The 23,640-nt window shown below is 34.9% G+C and overlaps 1 protein-coding gene across 1 annotated transcript in view; it reads left to right on the forward strand.

Annotated features, from left to right (window-relative positions):
• Positions 1-23,640, forward strand: part of COL5A2 (collagen type V alpha 2 chain) — a 148,005-nt gene that overhangs the window by 96,373 nt on the left and 27,992 nt on the right. The window contains exons 12-29 of the mRNA XM_017518965.2: positions 827-880; positions 3,828-3,881; positions 4,915-4,968; positions 5,792-5,836; positions 6,327-6,380; positions 9,537-9,581; positions 12,991-13,044; positions 16,168-16,266; positions 16,909-16,953; positions 17,059-17,157; positions 18,379-18,432; positions 18,666-18,773; positions 20,335-20,388; positions 20,713-20,811; positions 21,333-21,386; positions 22,096-22,194; positions 22,303-22,356; positions 22,449-22,502. Coding sequence (XP_017374454.1) covers positions 827-880; positions 3,828-3,881; positions 4,915-4,968; positions 5,792-5,836; positions 6,327-6,380; positions 9,537-9,581; positions 12,991-13,044; positions 16,168-16,266; positions 16,909-16,953; positions 17,059-17,157; positions 18,379-18,432; positions 18,666-18,773; positions 20,335-20,388; positions 20,713-20,811; positions 21,333-21,386; positions 22,096-22,194; positions 22,303-22,356; positions 22,449-22,502 — 1,179 coding nt within the window. The remainder of the gene's footprint in view (positions 1-826; positions 881-3,827; positions 3,882-4,914; positions 4,969-5,791; positions 5,837-6,326; positions 6,381-9,536; positions 9,582-12,990; positions 13,045-16,167; positions 16,267-16,908; positions 16,954-17,058; positions 17,158-18,378; positions 18,433-18,665; positions 18,774-20,334; positions 20,389-20,712; positions 20,812-21,332; positions 21,387-22,095; positions 22,195-22,302; positions 22,357-22,448; positions 22,503-23,640) is intronic.

The raw sequence follows: 23,640 nt of genomic DNA on the forward strand, positions 1-23,640 counted from the left end.
TACTTTGGGCAGTATGGCCATTTTCACAATATTGATTCTTCCTAACCATGAACATGGAATGTTTCTCCATCTGTTTGTGTCCTCTCTTATTTCGTTGAGCAGTGGCTTGTAGTTCTTCTTGAAGAGGTCCTTTATGTTCCTTGTTAGTTGTATTCCTAGGTATTTTATAAAGACCCAACTCCAGATATTAACATTAAGAACATGTAATCGGAGAACAGTGTACAATAGCAGACTTACATTTCTAGATTCTCAGTTGTACCAAAGTTAAGGATCAAATTATGAGTAGGCCATTATTTCTTTGCAATACTAAACCAAGTATTAATAAATATTTTCTCCTTGTGAGTCAGAAGATTCATTTAAACAGGTTATATTGAATTTGGCTATAGAGCACATATTTCTGGTAGTCCTTTTTTTTTTTAACCACAGGAAAGAAATGGAAAGTAGTATTTTAAGAAGCAATACTTTAATTCAGTGTCATGTGATAGTATAGAATTCTATAGTATATATCCTATAGTGTACATGTATGTTTGCATGTATAAATTTCATGTTCATAAAATGGTGAGCTAGATCAGATAAGGATAATTTACAGCAATGTACTCTTCTGAGTAAATTAATAAAAGCCACAGACTAACTTGAAAGAACAGAGTGTTTTCAGGAACAGTAGGAAGGGAGCCTTTTGTTGTTTTATTTTTTGCACTCTTTAGAGAATTGCCCACTAGCTTTCTAAAGAAGACTGTTTTATCAGTAATTTATTTATCATGTAGTTTCAGAGAAGAACCTTTTAATCACTTTTGCCTCCCCAATCTCCTACATTTTTTCTATAAAGGGTGAACCTGGCAGAAATGGAAATCCTGGTGAAGTGGGATTTGCAGGATCTCCGGTAAGTTTACACTTATCAATAGAAGAACATAAAGGCAGACTTTGAAAAATAAAGAACATTGAATTAAATTGCAATTCACTGTATGCACACGTATCAGGCACTAAGTAAATGGAGACAATCAAGCATTGTTCCTTTCCGTAAAAATGTGAAATGTCGCAAGACATTTTACTAGAGTGATAGTTAACTCCAGTTCTCTGCTTTGCATTTGCCACCATAAATAAGCCTTCTGGATTTAGAAAAGTATATCAAACATAACACGAATACTCTCCAAGCTGAGTATTAAATCCTCAGGAAATTCATAATAAAAAAATTTTTTTTTCATAAAATGAGTTACCAACTTGACCTGTTTACAATTTATACTTTAATCCTATTTTGGCTTTTAAAAATCTCTTTAGTATTTTTACTTTATATTGTCACACATGTCTAAACAATAACTTGAAGAAAAGCTTGTTGCCTTTTTTGTTTGTTTGTTTTATCAACTTGGGACAATAAATTATGGACAGGATGCCTCTTTGGCTGCTCACCAAACCCTAATTTTGGCTGAAATTCTTGATTAATGTTCTGGGTCCTAAAATCATATGACAATATACACTGATTTCCAGCCCTCCTAACACAGCTGTTTTCTTCTCCCTTGGCTCCCTAAAAGAATCGTCCCCTGGCAACTACTCCATCAGAATCCAGGACCTGGCCCCTTGGCCATTCTCTGAACCCACCTGTCTGTCATCACTCAAATTACTTTGCCAGGCCCTCTTCTAGAATTTGTTGCACTGGCCATGGGGAAAATTAGAGATTGATAAGCAAGCAAAAATCTTCCTCGAACATTCCTACTTCTTGGGTTTCTCCTGTCCAACAGCCCCTAAACATTCCTCTCCTATTTATTACATTTACTATCATTTCCTTATGTTTCTACCACTCAGTACAATCAACAGTACCACATTACTTTCTGAAAATTGATGAGGTTCAATGCTAGGAATTTTTTTAAACAAACGAATGTTCCCTTATCTTTTAAGGGAAATTTACAAAGCTCAAAGGATTATTTGGTTGCAATTATAAATCAATCTCTCAACTCCCTGCTTTCTTTCCTCCTCCATCAGCCTGGGAAATAAATGCAGACAAAGGCATGAGGTTTAGTCATTAGCACAGATGTCCTTTTCAGCCAATCCAGATTTAAACTTCCCATGTCCTGCTGCACTATTGCTCATGCTCACGGTGTGGGCCCTCCATGGGGAAGAAGGGTGCCCTGCCAACACACCACAGATGCACTGTGCAAGCTCAGTGCAATGTGTGATTGCGCTGTAATGACAGTCCTGGGTCAGCAGAATGATAATTTTTTAATGAGGATTAGGACATCTGGTTCATTTTCTTGTTACATCAGAGATATTTAATCATATGAGAATTTCCCTTGCAGACCATAAAAATTGAAGTTAACTAATTATTTGAAATAACATAGCTCAGCAACTCCGCTATAGGCTTAGTTGGGTCTGCACTAAGTTGCCTGTTAAGAATGGAGAGGAGACAGATCTCTGTACAATGAAGCATTAACTTGAACACTTAAAGGGAGTTCTTGTGAAAGAATTCTTGAACAAGGTGTAAACAGAAGAATTATTGGGACTTCATTTGTTCAGAGAGCATGATTTGCTCTATCCCTACTGTGATAGCCCCCTAAAATACTAAGGAAATAATTTTCTTTCAAGAGGTCACAGAGAAATTATTGCTTTGATTTTATTATATGAATTTCATTCATTGAGTTGCTTATTTTAGAAAATAGTGAATGAAACCTATGATTTGTAGAGCAGAAGGATTTTGTTATCTGTGTAAGATCATGCTAGGATAAGAGAAGTTCCTTAGGAAAAATTAAAGTGCTTTGAGAGTTAGAAATATTAAACCATTTCTTTATTCAGTTGTTTATCCAATGATTACTCATTGAATGCTCATTTACCAGACATAAGGCTAAGTGCCAGATATACATATATTAATAATAATAATCATTAATTGATAACATCAATCAATGCTATCAAGGTGCTTAATATACTGGCACAGTGGTAATGGCAATTCACTGCAAAATCAAATTAATGTAGGCCATGATAATAAATAAATAATTAAGTCACTGGCTTAGTGTCTATTTTAAAAGAGTACAAGGAAAAAGTTTCATGCATCTTTTCAAAATAATTGTACCACTGGATTTGATTTTCTGTGGTATTTCTATTGCTTTTTATCTAATATGTTTGGGTGAAAGCTACATAGAATTTGAGGAAATTAAGTAATTATTTAGTCAGGAAACAAAGCATTGTCATATTTCTTGACTTTCTTTTCTGTTGGATATTTCACTTATTTATTCATTTAGTTTTTTAAATCATAAATCCACAATGTTTCTCCTAAACCATTCATTAAAAACATTCCTGATCACATTATAATACTGTTCTTCCCATTATATTCCACTACCAATATTCAGAAATTCGTAGAAAATAAAAACATTGGTTTGCTACAAAGGCATTTAATCTTACACTATAAACAAAGCCCAATAAAGAAGGAAATGGATATTTTATCATGAATTTCTCTCCTGAATATTTTTTTCTCTACCTTAGTATAGTCAATTCTGACATTGGACATATTGATTCATGCTTATGTTCTTGTTTTGTTTTCACTACTAATTATAACATGGTGTTGTCATGTGAAAAAATTAAAATGTCATTAACTCAATACCTGGCATTAATTTGTATTCTTGTATAAGTTATATTTCCATTTCTAACAGCATATTTACTTTGCTAATTTTGGTCACCCAGAGATATTTTGACAGATAAAAGTATACTGATTTTTTTGTTGTTGTTCTTCTTAATATGTTGCGGAAAAACTGTGTACTAGCTATCTTTTGAAGAAAATGATATGTTAAGGAATTTTGCATCTTTATTAATGACTCTAAAATGCCTTATCTATGTTGTCCTTCCAGGGAGCTCGTGGCTTTCCTGGGGCTCCCGGTCTTCCAGGTCTGAAGGGTCACCGAGTAAGTTCAATCTATTGTAATCCTCTTAGATACTGTGGTATAGTGAATCAGCTCTGGGGAGTATTACCTTCAAAGTTTTTACAAGTCAATTTATCAATTGTCCTTAACTGTCTATGGTTGCAGGTTGAGCATTCATCTGTGGTTTCTGAAATCACAATGCTTTTTTATTATTATTATTATTATTAAACTGAGTTCTGGGGTACATGTGCGGATGGTGCAGGACAGTACATTTCCTTTGAGTTTAATTTCATTTGATAAAGAAATATATTTTGAGTTCTTACTATGTACTGGATACTATACTACAAAAGAGGATACAGTGATGAATGAGAAAAATCTCTGACCTGAAGCTTTCAAGCTAATGGGGGATATGGATGAAAAGGTAGACAATTCCTGTATAGTAGAATAAATGACGTGGTAGTGACAGAGAGTACTAGGTCACAGAAGGGGCCCAGTCTACCTAGATTTGAAAAGCGATAGAATGCCTTTCTTATTACCAAAGATAATTATGATGTAGCTATCATATATTATGTATGTAGAATCTATCATCTACTTAATCTACTTATCATAATATCAAATAGTGATATTCAATCAATATACACTGACTGGTCTCTGTTTTGGGTAGTTGAGATTTTGATTAGGATGTCTTCTCCTATACTTGTTATTAAGTGTTTTGAATATTCACCATGAATACAAATGATATTTGTTAACAGTATGAACCCTGTAGTTATGTGTTTTCTCTAAAGCCACTATAAGTTTTTTATTTGTAGCTACAGATTAAATTTCTATGAAGTCACAAATGTTTGAAGGGTAAGAACATTGCAAGCTGAAAATGTTGTTTAAAGGTGAAAACTCTAATTTCCCTTGAATAAGCTTTCAGAAAAGATTGAGAATTTGAAAATATTTTGAGTAACAACTTTAACTCTGAGATTCGTTTTTATAAGGCAATTTCTGCAAGCTTATTTTTGGTTCTTCTCTTATGCCTTTGAGAATTGAAAAAACAGATACAAATACAAATTTATAATTTTCTTCTCAGGGACACAAGGGTCTTGAAGGCCCTAAAGGTGAAGTTGGAGCACCTGGATCCAAGGTAATATTATAATTATCTCACATCTTAGTTTTACTTCAAATGCCTACACATTTTTCAGGACCACTTTAATTCAACAGGATAGAGGGCTATAAATAAATAGTTAGGAAAATAAATGTAATTTTCTAAAGATGAGTGGTGAGGGCTTTACCATGACATGACTTAAATATGCCCCCAAGGATAGTCATGATGGCACTGGGTGTCTGCCAGTGTAGGATAGACGTTATCTTCATATCATCTATCTTCTAAGATACAATCGTTTATTTTTCTCCTTAAAAAATATCTGAAAGGTTTAGGTTATTCATTTGCCCCATTTTTGAGGACTCCTTTAATACCAGGACCTTCTGCCCATTGTTTCTTCTCAAAGTTTATTTGTATTTCTACAGGAAGAAAAAACATCAAGGAAGCATAAAGGAATTTTTAGTGGAAAGCATCATGAACCTAATGTGGAAAATCATTTGGCTTTAACATATTTTATTTCTAAGTCTTTTAGAGTAGATCGTAAGAGAAAATTACAATCAATTTTAGCTTTGTAAAGTTTTACTTGAGACATGTGGGACATAGCCGTATAAGTCCTTTCTTGAGACTAGATACTGTGGCTAGGTGTGATAGTTTCCATCACTCTTCAGTCCCCAATATTATTTTAGATGTATTTCTTTAAAACTACTTATTCCATTTTGAGAAGAGGTAATGAAACAACATTCTGAGATCCTATATCATAAGTACATCCTTCATATGTCCTCTTTGAAAATATGCTTTTAAAATTATACACATGGAACAAAGTGATTTGAGTATGAGTTGTAATGTATTCTCATTTTTGTTTTAGGGTGAAGCAGGCCCTACTGGTCCAATGGGTGCCATGGGTCCTCTGGTATGTGCTGCTTTTCTTGTTTCTTAAATTTCTAATTTTATATTTCCTTGCTTTTCAGATTATAACAAGATAATTTTTAAATGAAAAATAAAAATAAATGGAGACCATATGTTGGCTAGTAAAATAATCTTGATAACCAGCTGACAGACAAGCACAAGACAGTTGAGCCCTTCTAATAGAAAAGGCTTCCTCCATTTCATTGTTTTTCTTAACAGTTGAATGCCCTTATTCTTTTTCTATACTCAGTGATCAAATCAAGATTATTATAGATTTAGCCCGTTAATAAAGCTAGGTTAAGTGAAATCTATTTATGTAAGAGATGATAGGTTATTTATCTCCACAGGGGGAGAGTGTTTCAAACCTAACATTGCCCCTGGAAATACTATGTGGCCAGTTATCTTGAATCTCAATTGAATTGAGTGGGATAGTCAGACTACCCTGAATTTCAAATTAGGTGCTTCAAGAGATATTTCTTCTCTATCATCTACAGGGTCCAAGAGGAATGCCAGGAGAGAGAGGGAGACTTGGGCCACAGGGTGCTCCTGTAAGTATATCTGCTTTTATTTATACTGCTGAGATGTATATTTCAATTCTTTTTCAGATTTGGTTTACTGAACTTGCCTTTTAAATGAAAGTAACGGTACTGGTCATCTATATTTTTCTTTTGGAATAAAGTCAGGTTTACAGAAAAGTTGGAAAGAAAGTACAGGGAATTCTTGAACGATCTTCACTTTGCTTTTAATGTTAACATATAACCACAGTACATTTGTCATCTACTTTAATACAAAAATTAATAAAATAATGAATACTTATAGCAGCATGGAATATAGTCCATAGAAAAACACAAACTTGGATATAGTAATAAAATTACAGTAATAGGAAACATTTATCAAGTGCTTATTGTATGTCAAGAATTCTTCCAAGCATTTTATGTTCCTCATACTCGTAAAAGGTGGGTACTCTGAGTGTACTCTTTGAAAGGGCTGCACCTCCTGATCACCTGTCCTTGATTCATTTTAATTATACAGATTGAGAAATACTCTTGTGGCTACTTATGTAACTTGAACTTGTGTAGGAGGCATATTCTGTTATTTTCACACCTCTCTGAAGGTCAGGCTATGCTGACTAATATTTCAAACTTATATTATTTCCTTATATTGCACCTACTTTGCTTTAGAGAGTTACAGTATGCCACCTTTCCTCTATTATTTCAAGATCCAATCATCACCATTACTATTAGAAATCCCAGGTTTATACTGTCTCTGCTATTACCCTTAGCCCATAGAGGACAACCAGCTCAGAGCTTCTCAACGGTACCAAATTCAGGGCCCCTGGTTTGGAAAGCATAAGACCCTGTCACCAGGCCATTCTTTATCACTCTAGTAAGGGGATATAGAAAATATTATAGAATAGAGTCAGCTGTTGGCTCATCCAGACTGACATAGTCTATCAACATAGTATGTTCACTTCTTTGTGCTTTCTTCTACCATCTGCCAAGGGAGTTCTGATATTTCTGCCCCAGCATGGGCCATTGCTCTTCCCACATCTCTAAGAACTGTCTTCTGTGTTAGCATTATTTCTCAGCGTTCTTACAAGGGTGTTAAATTGCAATATCATGAGAGTGTGTTTCCACGTCATTAAAGTTTCCCAACTTTATATTGTTTTTTTTTTTTTTTGATTCAGTGCCTTCAGGACCAAGACCCATATATTCTTTCTCAGATCCCACTTCTACCTGATGTTTAGGTCTTATAGATGCTTTGGTGTAAGATATCTTTTTTAAAAATCAGGAGTAGTGCTAATTATCTGTCTAGTGTCCAGAAAGGAGGCTTATGTTGTCTGCTAAAGTAGAGTCTTAGGTATCATCTCCAAACAAGAGAGAAGTACCAACTATTAATGGGGGAATGGGCCACTTCTGTATGCCCAGTGACTTTAGATGGGCATGAGATTTTAAAGTTCTTTTTTTTTTCCTTTAAATTTTAAGGACATGATTGCTCTGTTGCCCAAGCTACGGTGCAGTGGCACAGTCATTGCTCACTGTAGCCTTGAACTCCTGGGCTCAAGTGATACTCTCTCACCTCAGCCTCCCAAATAGCTGGGACTACAGGTGCATGCCACCATTCTTGACTAATTTTTCTTTGGAGATAGGGTCTCACCATGTTGTCCAAGCCTGTCTCAAACTCCTGGCTTCAAGTAACCCTCCTGTCTCAGCCTCCCAAAGTGTTGGAAGGCATGAGTCACTGGGCCCAGCTGAAGTTCTTAACTGTGTTGACCCACATATCCTAATGCTGAATCTCAGAGTCCCACTCCTCCCAGGCCAGGACCCTGACCATGACATAACAGACTTTCTAGGTTTGAGAATTCAACCATCCCAAGAGCTCTTATACTCTTAGCATTAAGTTCTGGGTTGGGCCTGATATTTATCTTTTTCTTCTCTCTGATTATTGAAGATGAGAATTTTAAAAAATGCTGCCGAGGATTCTTACATTGGTGACTAATCACCATCAGCCTTTTAGTGTCTTTCTCCAACAGATGCGCTATACAAGACCCATACAATTATAAAAAGCTTTATAATCGCTATTTTCTTATTTCTTCTCAAATGTCTGAGATGTTGTATCACTAGCTCATTCCCTTAAAATATCTCTGTTCACCACTGGTGACAATATTTACCATTTTGCCATTGCAACATGCCAAGGGTGATTCATAACTCTGTCTGTCACCAGTTTACCAGTAGAAAATTCACCTTAAAATTCCCATTTGAGAGTTTGCTTCCTTGTACCACTCTGGCATGAGTGGTCTTAGGGTCTTAGGTCAGGTTTCCTAGGAAACAGCCTCAAAGAAGTGACTTGTATACAGTACAGGAAATTTATTGGTGAGTACTCTTAGAAACTGTATTTTTGAAGGAATGAATAGTAGCAGGGTTTGTCAGAGGGAGAAATTGAATTGTGTTGCAATTACAACAGAAACCTCAGTCAGTGTCGGGGAAACTATAGAGCTGAGATGGTTCTTGCAGACTTGTCTCAAATAGGGGCCAAGGCTTTGTATCCCTGCATTGACCAAGGAAAGAGCACAGTCTTGGGAGAGCTAATTCCCTTTAGCCGAGGGCAATTCCTAGGGAATGTCTCAATCGTGAGCCATCAGTAGGTTATATTTCCAGCTGACAGAATGAATACTTCAGTACTCAAGGGAGATCTGGGTGAAACCCACAGAATTCACTATAACTTAAATTTATCTCTGTGTGTGTGTTTTGGTTTCTGGACATTGGTTCTTTGAGTTTATCTGGCTTTTAAGAATATTGAGTTGCTCAAATTTTTATTGTCTCTGAGTTCATTTGTTAGAAGGTGATACATTAAAGAAAAATGAATCATATTAAGAATATTGACGTGTTCAAATTTTTATTGTCTCTGAGTTCATTTGTTAGAAGGTGATAATATTAAAGTAAAATGAATTATTTTAAAAGTTTATTTTTTCAATCTTGATTTATTTTTTGTTGCTATAAGAATAGATAAATTTATTACTACCATATCAGCTTGTGTAAATGTATTTATATTGCCATTAACTGAGTGAGGGTTATTGTCAGTTAACTTTAATATTTATTCTTCAATTTGTAACACGGAAATTCTTTATAAAGCAAAGGAATTATGAGAAAATATTGTATAAAATGTAATCTTATCCTATCTTGTCTCTTTTTTTTCTTAATTAGGGACAACGAGGTGCACATGGTATGCCTGGAAAACCTGGACCAATGGTGAGTTATATTTCATATTAATTCATTAATTTACTCATTAATTCTTCCATTTGTACATTCAAAAACATTTACAGAGCACTCACCGTGTTTCAGATACTTGGAATAAAAAGCTGGTGGACACACAGTACTTCTTCAAAACTGTTCTATTAAGGAAGAGAGAGAGATCAATATTGTTGTATAACAAGATTGTTAACTCTATAATATAGTATACAACTTGAGGTATGGGAACAACTTTCAAGCCAAGCCCTGAGAGATAAGTATTTAGTATATAAAATGGGCAAGAATATAGCATGGTCCATAGGATGGATAGATGACAAAACCCAGTGGGCTCAGAAAATTCTAGGAAGGTAAAATTGGATTGAGAGGCAGGTGCTAAATCATGAAGGGCTATATTTACTGTGTTAAATAGTTTTTGAGCTCTTTTCTATAGTAGTTAATGTGAGATCATTCAGGGATTTTAAACACAGGAATATTATGACCAGAAGAATTACATGTGGTAATGCTGAAGATGAAATGAAGATGCCTAAGACTAAAGAATGAGTTTGAACACCATTGGCATAATTCCAGAGAGAAATTAAAAAGATGGGAACTAAAGTTATTTTAATATTAACAGAGGCCAACTGCATATCAATGAGTTAAGAACTCTAATGGAGATGGCCCAGTAGATTTGTAGTTTAAAGTATTTGATGGATGATGGAATTTATCTGAAATTGGAAATAAAGAAAGAGTAACAGGCTACTGTTTGTGGGTTTGAGTTTAGAATGAGAATAAATGAGTTCAATTTTGTGATTAGATATGCAAGAGTGGAGCTCAGCATAGAAATTTAAATTTCAAATGAATTTTTGGAAATTTTTAACATACAGGCAATAAATACAGCTGTGGGAGTAAAAGTGTAACATGGAATGAGAAATGATGAGGCCTCGGTGTGTACCAATATTTTGTACACTGTGCTGTTTATGCCTACTATTGACAATGCTATTGTATTTTGCTTCGGACTTTCTTGTACTATTTCATAAGTAATCATCTGTAACTATGATAATTCACATTTGAAGATGAAAATCTGAACGCTTATTTAGCTATTGCAAATTAGCTAAATAACTAGATCTAGATCATGAAGGGCTATACTTACCTGTTAAAGGGTTTTTGAGCTCTTTTGTATAGTAATTAATGTGAGATCATTCAGAGATTTTAAACATAGAAACTTTATGATGAGAAAGATAATCTACTGGAAATGTGGATGATGAAATTAAGACAGCTGAGACTAAAGAATCATCTGTAAATTATAAACAAATAATCAAATGTAAATTGTAAACAAAGGCGCAATTTTTAATTTTGACACTTTTCTAACATATTACCTTTTTAAAAGTCCCTTACTTGCAATAGCTTTCCCTTGTGAATGGCCTCAATTGCTGCTCGTTAGCTGCTAAGTTACCCAAAGGTACAAAGGATCCTAAGAGCTCTGTGGAGATAGAGTAGATTATTGTTGTAACAGTGCTATGGATCAAAGCCTCTACTATTATTCTGTCAAGGACACTTAAATTGTATCTCCACAAGCAATACAAAACTAATTTAATTTTTAAAAAGAGCTTAAAGTCATAAAGTTATTTTCTGAACTATAGAGCAACTTATTATACATGTGCTTTTCCCATCAAATTATGTGCTTTAATAGTGGTGCCCTGACTTTAAAAAGGAAAATATAATGGTATCTAGAATAAGTTATTTCATAAATGATTAACACTGGTTATTAGTAAAATGTACATACTTATATCGTACTCATCATGTAGTAAACTTTATCTATTAGTCATGAAATTAGTGGTTCTCAACTTTGGTTATACATTCAAGTTACCTGGAAACTTTTAAAAATATTGATGTCCAATCCAACCTAAATGTAATCTCTAGAGGTGGACTCAGGAATCAGTATTTTTTTAAAGTTCTGTAGATGATTCCACAGGGTAATTAATGTGAATAGCTGTTGCAGGAAACCAAAAAGTGGTGTTTTATAATTGCACAAATTTATTTATAAAATGTTTTCTATAGCTTTTTTTTTTTTTTTTTTTAAGCCAAAACGGGGTTTCACCACGTTGGCCAGCCTGGTCTGGAACTCCTGACCTCAGGTGATCCACCAGCCTCAGCCTCCCAAAGTGCTGGGATTATAGCCATTTTTTAACATAGTCATTGAGCACAAAGTTGTGGCTGAAAATGCTCCTAAATAAATACTCTGTGGAAAAATTTTATTTTGTTGCAACAGCAAAAGTGGCGTCAAACCCTACAAGGTAAATTATACTAACAAAACACCAAGGAAAGAAAGTATTGTGAGGGAAAGAGAGAAAGAGTAGGAAATATTCATGATCAACATGGGCCAATACTGAAATATCATCAGATAAAAAAATTTAAAGCTATTGGCCAAAAGTAAAGTATAATTACAGTAATTGAGATCATTTGCCCCAAGGATCTTTTCCTCTTTCTCATATGTAGGAAACAAAACATAGGATGAAAACATAAGTAACTTTGAAAGGGCTTTTATTATTTCAAAACTGTTGGGATTAAAGTACAATCCTTGAAGAGTCAGAATAATCTGTACTAGAATTCCTCTTACCCTCACTTTTTAAAAATGTAGCTTTTTAATCAGTGGTAATCAATGGTTTAAATTCTGTGCATTACCCAAATGTAGGGTAATATAAATATCCACTTATTATTGCCTGAAAAATCTCTCTAAAATATTCAGATGATTCTTTTCTTTTCTTTTTTTTTTTTGGAGACAGAATGCAATGGCATGATCTTGGCTCACTGCAACCTCCACCTCCCAGGTTCCAGCAATTCTCCTGCCTCAGCTTCCCAAGTAGCTGGGATTACAGGCACCTGCCACCACACCCAGCTAATTTTTGTATTTTTAGTAGAGATTAAGTATACAAAATTGTTTCACTGTGTTGGCTAGGCTGGTCTTACTTTTCACCTCAGGTGGTCCACCTGCCTCGGCCTCTCAAAGTGCTGGGATTAAAGGCATGAGCCACTGTGCCTGGCCTCCAGATGATTCTTAAGCATCATTTTTATAAAAGGAAGTACTAGATATAAAATATAACTTTTTGAAGACTTTATTATTTGATTAACACGAAGAAAGTATATCTCTCAAGAAGCAATTGTTTCAAACACTTTATGTTTGTGATTGACTTAATCCTTTATGCTATTTGAGTAATCCAATTATATGTAATGCCTTGGATTTATCTTTTGGCATTACTGATTGATGTTGAACGATACTTATAATGCAATTACACTATTATTTTTATGATTTTAAAGTGAAAAGCAGGTTTTTCTTATGTGTCAAATACAAAATGATGCCAAAGGCTAAAACTGGCCTAATTAGATACTAATTAAATATATGTCTGATTACTTTTCTGGTTTCTTTTAATAGGGTCCTCTTGGGATACCAGGCTCTTCTGGTTTTCCAGGAAATCCTGGAATGAAGGTAAGATGTTAATGTTAATATACAGTATTTAATGCTATATGATTACATGGGTCCCAAAGTGATGAATGGCATTTAATTAAAGAGTGTGGAAGTTACTTTTAACTAAGGAAAGAGCCTAGAGTATGCTCATTATCCATCATTATATGGAAAAAGATAAATGAAAAAATAAAATTAACTGTATAAATGTAATTAAAGGAGAATTTCTTATAATTGTACCCTTATAATATCAAAGAACCTGATGTGTTAGGACTCTAATGCCCCAATCAGGGCGGCTATAAGGATTAGGAGCTTTAAACTGAATTGGAACTCAATTCTCTATTCTTGAATAGAGTATCCAGAAGTAATAAACAGCAGAATGTTCCAAACAATAGGAGAATTATATAAATTAGAGGTTGTCAAAAGGCTGTTTTTTCACCTAACATTTGTTATTATTCTGCAACCCCCAACCCCCAGACCCAATTCTACATAGTCATTAAAGGGGAGTGGGCATGGAGAATATTTGGCTCTCCATGTGAGAATGGATTAACATATTTTGTGGGATGACTTACATTTGTAGTAAGTCACAGTTGGTTCTTTCTCTCAGTACTTTGGGAGAAATTCAAGAATGACAGTGGGAGGACATTAAGATTACATTAGATAAACTGGTGAATTAATTCAGAACACTTCTTTCAAATTGTAAGCAATACAATACATCCAATTCCCCCTGATACTATGTTTCCCTTTGGCAATGACTTTTGTCATCCTGAAAAGATTTTGCACCAGATCATGCTGTACAAAAATGACTGTAGTCACGGACATGGACCCTCCAAACCTGTTTTCTCATGGAATTTTGTTGTCCCAAATATTGCATGGGAAAAACTTATGCTAAATGACAGCATCTATGTAAACCCTTCACATAGTGTCTGATGCCAAGGACACCCTCAATGTAGGTTCATGCTTTTTATTAGTTGTGTTACTCAAACTGGATTTAAACTTAGAAACATACCAGAAGAAAAATGCCTGTAGCTGACATTTCAAATATTCCTCGAATATGTGAGAATCACCAAGTCAAATTATTCTTTAGGCTGTCTTTAATGACATATTCAAATGCTGTGCTATAGGGATGCAGCTTTTCAAAAACGGTGCCTTAATTCCTTTCCCTGCATTCACTGAGAACTCAATGTGAACTCAAGTGGGCGGGATCTTCCTGGGCTCTCCTCTGAATCTGATCTGCTCTCTGAAGTCCTAATAATTCACTACCACAGACTCTGGCCCAGACTCTCTATATACCTGTATGACACATGCAAAATCCCTTCCCTTTTTTTGTGAGACCCTCCACTACCAAACTGAGTTAGTTAAGGAAACACTCACAAAGCCATGAATTAGCAGAAAGAGGTTTATACTCCAACTTTCATGGGGTTTACTTGAACTTCACTAGCAATCATAGTTTATATACAACCATTCACTCTGGTTACTTCTCTCTCCTCCTGGGTGTTTGTAGTACTGGATGTTGGCTACTGAAAACTGCTTAATAAAACTCAAACATCTAGCAAAACTGTTTCTGTTAGAAATTTTCTCTCTTTTCCTTCCTGCCTCTCTCCACCATAAAATTCCTGGATCTTTGTTTTTGGATAGGCTCCTCCTTTCTCTACAAAGTTCTACCATGGTCTCTGCTCTCTGAATAAAGAATAAACTTCCACACCCAGTTCTTTGTATTTCAGTGAATTGAAACAGAGATTCAATATGCTTTATTGATACTGATGAGATTCCTAAGGCTTAGAATTTTAGTTTTCCAGGTCCCTTTAGGATTAGATCCACATAGGTACATAAGTCATCAGATAATACACAGAAATCACATTAAGTTTGAATTTCAGATAAGCAAAGAATACATGTTTTTTAGTATAGGTATGTCCCAAATATTGCATGGGAAAAACTTATGCTAAAAGTTGTGTTTCATATAAATTAAAACTCAACTAGGCATTTTTATTTGCCAGCTGGACTCACTATGTTGACTTGAAATAAGGGGAGCTATTAAGTTACCTTAATCACTTCAGTTTGCTCTTAAAAACTTGAATTTTTAAAAAAATATCTTTTAATTCTTATCAAAGAAGTGTTGCTTCTTTAGTTTCAAAATAGATGGGATTTTGCTTATAAGGTTACCAAAACTTAAGTTGATTAGACATTTGTAGCCCAGATGTTTTCCACTTTACTGATAAATGCTTTCTTGAAGGTCAATGGAATTGAATTTTTACAACTCAAATCTTATGTTCTGAAATATGATTTGCTATATTGCTTATATAGTAAGAAAACAATTCCTTGTTCAGTAATGATGATATGAAATTTTATATAGACTTTTTTACAGTGAATCTAACACATTTGGAAACCTATTGTCAGAATCTTGATTCACATTTTAGCTGATATTAGGTTGTTTTACAAATAGTGGAAAATAATATGATTCATCCTGTAATGATGAAACAAAGCTCTAATTGTGTGGTAAGTTGCTAGACTTGAGATGTCTAGCTTTACATTGAACAGAAACAACTCCTGTGAACACAGTGAGTCAGTCAGTTTTTTCTTTTTCATTTGATTTGTGTTAAAGAGTCTGAGTGTATACACTATACAGAAATGGGCTTGAATAGCCTGAGTATTTATGTAAGAACATATTAAAAGTAAACCAGGCACATTTAAGAATATCTATTCTTAATATTTTAGTAACTTGCTGTGCCTGAGGTGTAGGGATGTTTCTAGTTTTTCTTTATGAATCTAGATTATCTTAACTGTTAAATATGTGATAAGTGTAACATCCTGATAGAGGTGGAAAGAAAAATTTCAGATTTTGTGGAGGTTCAGAGGTGAGGGAACTTAAGCTAACCCTGATGGATGTGTAGGGCTTCTCTAACTGGAGATTGCATATGGAAAATATTCCTAGTGAAGAGGCCACCAGTGTCATCCCTTAAGAAGGAAGTGGGAAACTGAGTCCACTCCTCCAGCTTGGTTGGACACACGTGTCCTACAATCCTCCTTGTACCCTTGGACTCTTAAATATTTGGGTTTCAAATGTAAAATTCCAAATAAGCAGTCAACTTTGTACAATTCCACTCCTGTATTTTTCTTAAATAAACATTTCCCTTTTCACCCTTTTAGGGAGAAGCGGGTCCAACAGGAGCACGAGGCCCTGAAGGTCCTCAGGGGCAGAGAGGTGAAACTGGGCCCCCAGGTCCAGTTGGTTCCCCAGGTCTTCCTGTAAGTTCCTAGCATATCTGAGAACCAGCTCAGAAAGCTGGACATTTCTTGTAACATCAGAACAAATTCAACCTAATTTTTTTTTACTGATATATGATATTTGTACATATTTAGGGGGTACCTGCTATGTTTTGTTATATGCCTAAGATATCTAATAATCAAGTCAAGTTATTTAGGGTATCCATCCTGTTGAGCATATATCACTTCTTTGTGTTGGGAACATTTTAAGTCCTCTTTTCTAGCTATTTTGAAATATAACATTTAATATATTCTCTGAATTCTGAATGAATGCTTGAAACTGTGAAAAAATATATTTCCCTTGTCAAGTCTGTAAGTTTTATCTAGTTTATGTGAAAGAGTAACAGGGAGATGGAGGCAGCAAACCACATTGCCATGTGTGTACCTATGCAACAAGGCTGCATGATCTGCACATGTACCCCAGAACCTAAAGTACAATAATAAATAAATAAATAAATAAATAAAAGAGAATTAGTCTCAAAAAAGTAATTTTTATGATATAACATTGGTTGATTTTTAAAAAATGTTTCTATTTCCTTTTGGAAGATGGCTGGACTCTGTATACTACCATATTTGTATCTAGATATTTCTTAATATTTCATAAACTTTTAATGTACCTTTTAGGGTGCAATAGGAACTGATGGTACTCCTGGTGCCAAAGGCCCAACGGTGAGTACTGCATTTATGCCATGTGAAGCTCAAATGGACATGATTCTTTAGACACTGGCCCTAGACTGTGTCTCTACTTATGACATCACTCTTGCTGTTTCATAGGGATCTCCAGGTACTTCTGGTCCTCCTGGCTCAGCAGGGCCTCCTGGATCTCCAGGACCTCAGGGTAGCACTGGTCCTCAGGGAATTCGAGGCCAACCGGTAATGACCTTTGAAAGAACTGTCATCTTTTAGTATAATCTAAGAGCACCAAGAATAATAACATATAATGTGATGCAATGAAACATAGATAATGTGAGTTATCCAAGTGAGGGAAATAAAGATTGAAGTCTTTGTAAAGTGAAAGTCAAATGTTAAGGTACAATTTGGATGTTTAAATTCTAAGTGGAACATTACTGCAGTATGTTAAATTTTAGTGTTCTTTTATTTGAAATAATAAGGTTGTAACTTTATGGTTCACCTCATAGAATTTTATGAATAACTGAATAATAAATATTATGAAAATATGCAAGCCAGTGTAAAGAAATATGAAGCTTCAGTAGGAACTTATAGTGACAATTTGGCTTAAAATGGGTTCAACAACTATTTCTTGAGAGTTATTCTTAAAGAGTGATTCAAAAATATAAATCAGATTGAATGTTTTCATATTTTACAGAAATTATTTATTAGAAAAGTATTTTTATGAACCCACAAGAAATAAACACATTGAGAAGTTGTGCTTAATAGCTTTTAGCTTGATATATAAAAATAAATATTTAAACAAATATTTTCAATTCTGTTCCAAGTAATGTGGTCACGCTGATAAATTCTAAGTGCTGGTGACAGCTCTATTAAAACATGAATGTTGCTAATGTATCACATTTGACTTTACCAAGTTCTGAATTTTGCAGTTGGTTCTTACAACCTAAACTATGATTGGTATTTAAAGACACGCATACAGAAACCCCCCGAACACTCCAAGAATGAAATGCCCTATTTGAAGTTGCTAAATTCTCAATAAATATAACATAAATATAAAATTATTTTGATTCTGGGTAAACAAGTTCACATCCTAAAATACCACCTAAATGTATTTCTCTATAGAAGTTGTCATTGATAGTTCCAATTTTAATTTTCAAATTTGATTATTTCAGTAATTCCATTTATTGTATTATACATGATAAAAAAACATGATTTAAAAATAAATATCTTAAAGACCACTGTAAATTAGATAAATGAAAACCAAATTATACTGAATTTTGTGAAAATTTACACATACTAATTAACACATTAACATGCATTCATTTAAAAATAATTATATTAAACTACTGATGCAAAACAGACTCAGCTGTAGAGAATTTTTAAAGCCTGTTTATTGTAACTAATTAGAGCAGATTGGACTAACTGTCCTGGTTCTTACAAATACCAATATATTTTTTTCAGGGTGATCCAGGAGTTCCAGGTTTCAAAGGAGAAGCTGGCCCAAAAGGAGAGCCAGTAAGGTTTCATTGTTTTAATTATAAGAAGATCATAGTATTGTCTAGAAGTGTACAGCTCAGAATGCTCAAGAGTTTAAAATAATAATGAGAATTATAATAGCTTGAGATGAAAATATCTAATTTTTCCATATACTTTAAAATTTAAAATACTGACTTCATTGAATGAGCCTTCCAACTATAATTCACTGGTTGAATGGGTCTTTCTAGTAACTGTCCTTCTGTTTTGAACAGGGGCCTCATGGTATTCAAGGTCCGATAGGTCCACCTGGTGAAGAAGGCAAAAGAGGTCCTCGAGGTGACCCAGGAACAGTTGGTCCTCCAGGGCCAGTAGGAGAAAGGGTAAATTTGAATAATACAACACATTCTTATAGTTGTGAGGGAATTATGTGAGTAATATAAGAATAGTAAGGAAAACTAGAACAGTTAAGAGAAATGCTTGCAGATGCCTTGCACAGGTCGGTACAGTTATCTGCAAATACAAAGAGCGAACTGACTAATTATTCTTCATTCATTCAACTAATATTGGTTAAATCAGTACTCTATGCCAATTTGAGCAATCTGTGCTTGAAATTATGTCAGTGAACAAGAATTCTATGGTCCTAGTCCTTATGTGGAGACTAGTAAATAGTTGTTTACTTTAGTGGAGAGGTAAACTATAAACAAGTCAGCCGGTAAATAAAAAGAGGTACACACTTTCTGTATTTTTAGTAGAGATGGGGTTTCACCATGTTGACCAGGATGGTCTCGATCTCTTGACCTCCCAAAGTGCTGGGATTACAGGCGTGAGTCACCGCGCCTGGCCCCGAGGTACACGCTTTTTAAAGTGCCACACACACACTAAATAAAGATATGACACGTTGGAGAGTAACTACACATGTATGTCAGTGGTGTAATGTTAGATTAGGTAGTTAGGAAAGAGAGTCCTCTGAGAAGATAGCATTTTGGCTGAAACCTGAAGATGACTATAGGCCAGTAGAAAACTTGGAAGAAAGAATATTCTTAGCAGAGAAAAAACAAATGCAAAGCAAAGGAGGGCAGAAAGGACTTGGTGATTTTAAAGAACAGAAGAGGTAGCTGTGACTGGAGCATAATGAGACAGGTCTGAAAAGAAGAACCATAATCTCACATTTGTCTAGCACTTTGGAGAATGCAAAGAGTTTCATAAAAATCTCATTAATGCATGTTATTGTTGACATTTTAATTGCTTTAGATGGTACTTTTGCCTCTCATCTCTAGATATTGGCCTTTCTCTATTTGATTTTACAATGAATTATTAGAATCTTCCTTCCTTCTTTCCTCCCTCCCTCCCTCCCTCCCTCCCTCCCTCCCTCCTTCCTTCCTTCCTTCCTTCCTTCCTTCCTTCCTTCCTTCCTTCCTTCCTTCATTCCTCTCTCTTTTTCTCTCTTTCCCTCCTCTCTTTTTTTTCTTTCTTGACAGTCTTGCTCTGTTGCCCAGGCTGGAGTGTAGTGGCACCATCTCAGCTCACTGCAACCTCTGCCTCCTGGGTTTAAGAGATTCTTGTACCTCAGCCTTTTGAGTAGCTGGGATTATAGGCACCTGCCACCATACCCAGCTAATTTTTGTATTTTTGGTAGACATAGCTTTTCACCATGTTGGCCAGGGTGGTCTTGAACTCCTGACCTCAGGTGATCTGCCTGCCTCAGCCTCCCAAAGTGCAGAATATTTCTTGATTTGAAGAATTATTTGGCTCAGTACTTATATATTCTTCAAAATTTAAATTTTTTTCCATCAAGTCAGATTTTTTAATGCATATCTAGCTATGTTGACTGATCACAGCTCCTAAAACTTTATAGTACTAAAAATAGAAACCATCTATTCATTACCTATTGTAAAAATTTCAACAACAGTTAATTAAGAATCACATTTTGATCATTTGTAGGGTGCTCCTGGCAATCGTGGTTTTCCAGGCTCTGATGGTTTACCGGGGCCAAAGGTGAGGATGCCCTGTCAATGTTGATACTTATGTGGGGGGTGCTCCAGAAGATGCCATTTTTCAGCATGGTGATCTAGCTATGCCCCGCATGGGCTCAGATCCAGAAAGGAGATGGATACAGATGTCAGGCCTAACCCCAATCCCCTCTTATGTAATTCCTGTATTAAGAGGCATAGGGGAGAAGGATGCTAGTTGGAGGAATGTGGTGACAAAATATTTGTATGTTATATTAGTGCCTTGATTTGTAAAACAGTAATTTTACTTCTGCTTGCTTTTATTTTTCTATACTCTTTTTCCTCATGCATCTGCTTTGCCTTGGTATAGGGTGCTCAAGGAGAACGGGGTCCTGTAGGTTCTTCAGGACCTAAAGGGAGCCAGGGGGATCCAGGACGTCCAGGTGAACCTGGGCTTCCAGGCGCTCGGGTAAGAATGTAGCAAGTGTTTGCTACATTGATTGGGAGGAGTGCTCCTGAGCATGCATTGAAGGGTTTTTGTTTCTTTGTTTTTAAATTTGGTTTACATTTACAGTTTAGAACATTTGTTTTTATGATTTTGACCCAATTCATTATTTTAAAAAATACTGGTTTGTGATTTTTATCACATACAGAAAAAATAACTTCTAGTCTATCTTTCTCAAAAAGTGTGTATGAGTAGCTTTATCAATTGGAATGGGAAAAAATGCTGTTTGTTATATTTTATAACTTGTTAGCAAGTAAAGAATTCATGAATATTTGTAAACATACTTTTATAGCAATATAGCAAGTAAAGTAATTTTGGCGGAGAAATTATGATAAATTATATTTCAACAATATATCACTTAAAATTTCTTTGATTTACAGAAATGTCCTTCCATTCAGTTGACAAAAATGCAACACTAGTTTTACTCTTGAGAATCATTACTTCAACTGCGGGTCAGCAACAAAGAGTTGCTTTTTTATTTTCAGGGTTTGACAGGAAATCCTGGCGTTCAAGGTCCTGAAGGAAAACTTGGACCTTTGGTAAGTAATTTAAACAGAAATCCACATCACTAACATTTTTTCAATAGACATGAAACTTAAATGATATTTATTTGAGGTTAATGTTTTTGATCATGTGGATGCTGGTCATATTTGCATATTTAAAACACCTGGAAGCATACTCTTAGGATCTGTTTTCAAGTTGACAAAAATGTAGATCAAATTCTACTAAGATAAATGTCTGAGGTTGAAATTGCTTCTCTGCCTGATGTCAGTGAAAAAGTTAAAATGATAATAGTTTTTAATATTGGTGAAATTTGTCTATTAGCAATATTCTCATTTTTTGATATCCTTCCAATTTTATATGTTTGAGGGATAAGTAGGTATGAATTTTGACAGCTTATGCATTCTAAGATCTTCCCTTGTCCTGCAATGTGAAATAGAAGTCTGAATTTTCATGACCACAAACCAGAGTAAATGAAAGAAGAAATATTTCCACTATTAATATGATTGTCAGGAGACATGATGAGGAAGCCTATGTCATGATGACAATAAAAGCTCTGTTCTAGATACTCAAAATACTTCAGTGGTTTTAAAAAACTCATTCGACTGTCCTGATTCCTTAACATAAAAATGCAAGATAATTTAAACGTTATGTAACATATAGTAAGTAAAGGCCAGTGACACTTTGGGTGATGCAATATTTAGAAAAAACTTACAGGAAATTTAATGGCTCCTGTTAATTCCGTAGGGTGCTCCAGGGGAAGATGGCCGTCCAGGTCCTCCAGGCTCCATAGGAATCAGAGGGCAGCCTGGGAGCATGGGTCTTCCAGGCCCCAAAGGTAGCAGTGTGAGTACAGTGTATAATATGTTTGTCATCTCATCATGGTCCTCATTTGGAGCAGGTATATTTTTGACAAACTGCTTGAATTTTACAAAAGCTTCATTTATTCTTTAGGGTGACCCTGGGAAACCTGGAGAAGCAGGAAATGCTGGCGTTCCTGGGCAGAGGGTAAGTATACATTTTTTGCTAAAGAAAAATAATAGAGGAACTATTCAAATTCTCATGGCCTCACCTCACAAATTATCTGTGTGTGATATTAGGGAGCTCCTGGAAAAGATGGTGAAGTTGGTCCTTCTGGTCCCGTTGGCCCACCGGTATGTGATTTTTTTTTTTTTTTTTTTTAGAATATACATGTATACACACACACACACAATGTGTGTGTGTGTGTGTGTGTGTGTATATCATTTTTCAATGATGTTTGTTCAAGAATTATGCATAAGTTTCAGGAAAAGTGAATAAGAATGTATGGGAATGAAGAATTTCTGCTATATCTTCTCTTGATTCCTATAATATACTGTCTTCTGCCTTTTTGAATATAATGATTGATCTTTTACATTAAACTCCTTTAAAAGTCTGACTACAAAGGTCCTTTTATGTCACAAAGAATATATCAACTGAGGAAAATCATGTATAACAAATATTTATAACATATTTTATTTAAAATATTTAATACTCAATTATCTAATTCTCTCAATAATGCATCTCATAAAAATTTATTTAAGGCTAGGCATAGTGGCTCACGCCTGTGTTGTGATTACCTGAGGTCAGGAGTTCAAGACCAGCTTCGCCAACGTGGTGAAACCCCATCTCTACTAAAAATGCAAAAATTAGCCAGACACGGCGTTGTGTGCCTGTAATCCTAGCTACTTGGGAGGCTGAGGCAGGAGAATCGCTTGAGTCAGTGAGCTGGTGGTTGCAGTGAGCCGAGATTGTGCCATTGCACTCCAGCCTGGGCCACAGAGCGAGATTCCATCTCCAAAAAAAAAAAGAAAAAGTACTCAAGTTATTTTTTAGGAGGTAAAAGGAATAATACTTACTCTTTGAGGTCTTATTTTCATTTTAAGTTTTTAAAATGAAGTGTTTATCAGAAATATTTTGGCATATTTATTTGTTTTGGGGTGGGAAAGTTTAAATATCTTTCTAAAATGTTAGCTTTGCTTTCTGTAGTCATTCTGGTTTGAAGTCTTGATAAATTATTCTTACGACATTCAGAAATAAACTACAATAAATATATTATGTTTTTTGATTAGATATACAAAAGTAATTGGTTTTCCCATATTCAATCCAATTTTCCCATAAGTTTACAATTGCCTCCAGACATTTGAGTTTGGATCAAAAAATAAATACATGTTAACAGTTACTTCACTGGCTTTAGAAGATTTTCTCATCTCCACAGACTTAAAACAATACCATTTGATGACTGTTAATACTAGTTTACTACCTAGCTAAAGT

This window comes from Cebus imitator, unplaced genomic scaffold, assembly GCF_001604975.1.
Source record: "Cebus imitator isolate Cc_AM_T3 unplaced genomic scaffold, Cebus_imitator-1.0 Scaffold719, whole genome shotgun sequence".
Classification (NCBI taxonomy): domain Eukaryota; kingdom Metazoa; phylum Chordata; class Mammalia; order Primates; family Cebidae; genus Cebus; species Cebus imitator.